This window comes from Taudactylus pleione, unplaced genomic scaffold (genome assembly GCF_031769625.1).
Source record: "Taudactylus pleione unplaced genomic scaffold, aTauple2 ptg000587l, whole genome shotgun sequence".
NCBI lineage: Eukaryota > Metazoa > Chordata > Amphibia > Anura > Myobatrachidae > Taudactylus > Taudactylus pleione.
In genome coordinates, this window is record NW_028284989.1 from 5426957 (window position 1) to 5429762 (window position 2806).

Consider the following 2806-nt stretch of genomic DNA (forward strand, 5'->3'; position numbering starts at 1 on the left):
CATAGAACAGTTGTAGCATGCATTAACAGTAATTTATTTATTTTTAGTCACACTATATGTTTTCATTGCTAAAACAAACTACTTGCAGCTGACAAAAAAAAGGCACAGATTTGTTGTAGAAAATACTGGAAACTGGGTTTTAATATTAACAAGAGGAATACTTGTTAAAATCTATTAAGGGTGTATGGTTTAGTAAATCTAGTTATGTAAATGGATATTTGGGAACATGCAGGACAGTATTACAGCTATTTATGTGACTATGGTTAAACACATTTGAAATTCAATATGTTCCACATTCAGGGCTCATTTGCAAATATGTGCTTGGAAAATGCATAAAACGGTATGACAACTGATATTTGCTTTATAAGTATTTAGTGATGTGTCTTCTAACATTTCCATATGCTCTTTGTACAGTGCACTTTCTCCAATACAGTTTATTGTTCTGGTAGCATTAACACATAATTAATAGGAGGTGCTGCTTTATATATCTTAGAACAAGCCCATACGAAACTACTTTTTTTAATGCACTTTTTAGGCTTTCATTAGCAGATGAAAAGTGGATTAAAAGTGAATAGATGAATAAACCTTTAATCTCGGTTTTCACTAGCAATTTATCTACCGTATGTCTATGTGAAGCTGTGTATACATTTGTTTGACTTGTAGTTAACATTTATGTAGCCATTTGACCAGTTAAATGCCTTAGCTACAAACACCCTAAGCACTTCATCGATATCTAGATAATTAACGTAAAATTATACAATTTTTATGTATTAAATATAATAATAGATAAACCTGTATTCTCAGATCTAGACACATTAATACAATAATAATAAAAACAGCTTTCAGAATGGTGTTGACTGACTGATTCATTCTGTTTAACTATGATCTTAGGGCTGCAAATAAATGCATTTACCCAGTAATGTTATACAGATGTGAAAAGCATTGTGTAACACATATTGTATATAATATTACTTGATATTTGATATACAGTATATTTATGGAACATTTTCTACTTGTTTGCCGTGTTCCCGCTGGGTTAATAAAAATTGTAAAGATGTTTGAAGTGATTATTATTGTCGGTTCCCAAGGTAGTTCCAAGCATTGTGTACTGATTCTTCTGACTAAACTTCTGTCTAATATTTACTATGATTTACCCATTGTTTAGAGAAAAAAATTCTTAAATTCATTGAAAAATTTTACAAAAATTGCCATTTAGTGTTAACGTACACTTGTGAGCTGCACATCATAACATTAAAATTTTTTGCAATTTAATCATATTGGTTTCCATTTATTTAACTTGCTTTATACTTAATATAGTTTCTGATTTCTGTCTTGAATTACATGACATACAGTATGATGTGTGCTCAGTTTTATGATATGAGGGGAGATGTACCAAGCCTTGGAGAGAGATAAAGTGGACTAGATTCCCAAAGCAAAAAATCAACTTCTGTCATTTCATAGACTGTGCTAGATCAATGACAGAAGCTGATTGATAGGTTGGGAAACTTGTCTGTTTTATTTCTTTCCAAGACTTGATACATCTCACCTATAGTCCAATAACATTGTTTAGTCCTCACACCTATAATAATATAATGCATATTTACATGAGAGAATTACTGGTCATATTTGAGTTCTAAGCAAGCAATAAGACTACATCAGGACTATAAAGCTAACGGATTGTGTAATATTATTTAAAAAGCGTTATGCATATTAAATGCTTTATTGGACACAAATTCCATATAAAATGCATTCGTTTGTTCCTTATTTATGTAAATATATATGCAAACAACCATGAATATTTTACATTTATTTTGAGAAACTAATCTTGGAATATGACCTTTTTGTCTTCCAGGATTATTTTGTCAGCACAATGATGGAAACAAACAAAACTGTGGTAAAATATTTTATTTTGTTGGCTTTTGTTGATTTGCACCAGTTCCAGAATGTGCTTTTGTTTTTTTTCCTGCTGACCTACATTACATGTATCATGGGGAACATTGCTATCATTGTTCTTGTTAGGGTAGAACATTCTCTTCATACTGTAATGTATTTTTTTATAAGTGTATTCTCTATTTTAGATGTTTTGCTTGTGACTGTCATTGTCCCAAAACTTTTAGCCAATCTAGTTGCAGCTAATAACGTTATTTCCTTCAGTGAATGCTTTACTCAAATGTATATGTTCATTTCCTTGGGATCAACTGAATGCTATCTTCTCGTAGTAATGGTCTTTGACCGATACCTTGCTATTAACAATCCTTTACACTACTCAGCTATAATGACACCTACGTTTTGTATTGAGTTGGCTCTTTTACCATGGATCATGGCATTTGGTATTATTTTAGCCCCTGTCGTCATCACAGCATGCTTGGATTTCTGTGGTCCCAATGTGATTGACCACTTCTACTGTGACTTGGCACCACTGCAGAACTTGGCTTGTTCCGATACCTTCGATAGCAATATAGCAACAATCATAGCCACTATATTAATTATTGTTCTTGCATTTATTACAATCATAGGATTATACATCCATATAATAATGACAGTTTCAAAAATCAAGAGTAAGCAAGGAAAACAGAAAGCGTTTTCCACATGTTCATCTCATCTCATCGTAGCTGGTCTGTTTTATGGTACAGGTGCCATTGTGTATGCCAAGCCTAAGGGAAGCCATTATGACAAGTATCTTACTTTTATGTACACAGCATTTACACCTATGATTAACCCTTTTATTTATACCTTTAGAAACAGGGATGTTAAGAAGGCTTTCAGGAATTCAATAAACAACCTAATAAAACCAGTTCCATTGTAA

The 2806-nt window shown here is 32.2% G+C and overlaps 1 protein-coding gene across 1 annotated transcript; it reads left to right on the plus strand.

Annotated features, from left to right (window-relative positions):
• The first annotated feature begins 1870 nt into the window (after positions 1-1870).
• On the plus strand, positions 1871-2806 carry LOC148481291 (olfactory receptor 6C4-like). Its single transcript, XM_088453745.1, has one exon. The coding sequence runs from the start codon at positions 1871-1873 to the stop codon at positions 2804-2806; it is 936 nt and encodes a 311-aa protein (XP_088309871.1).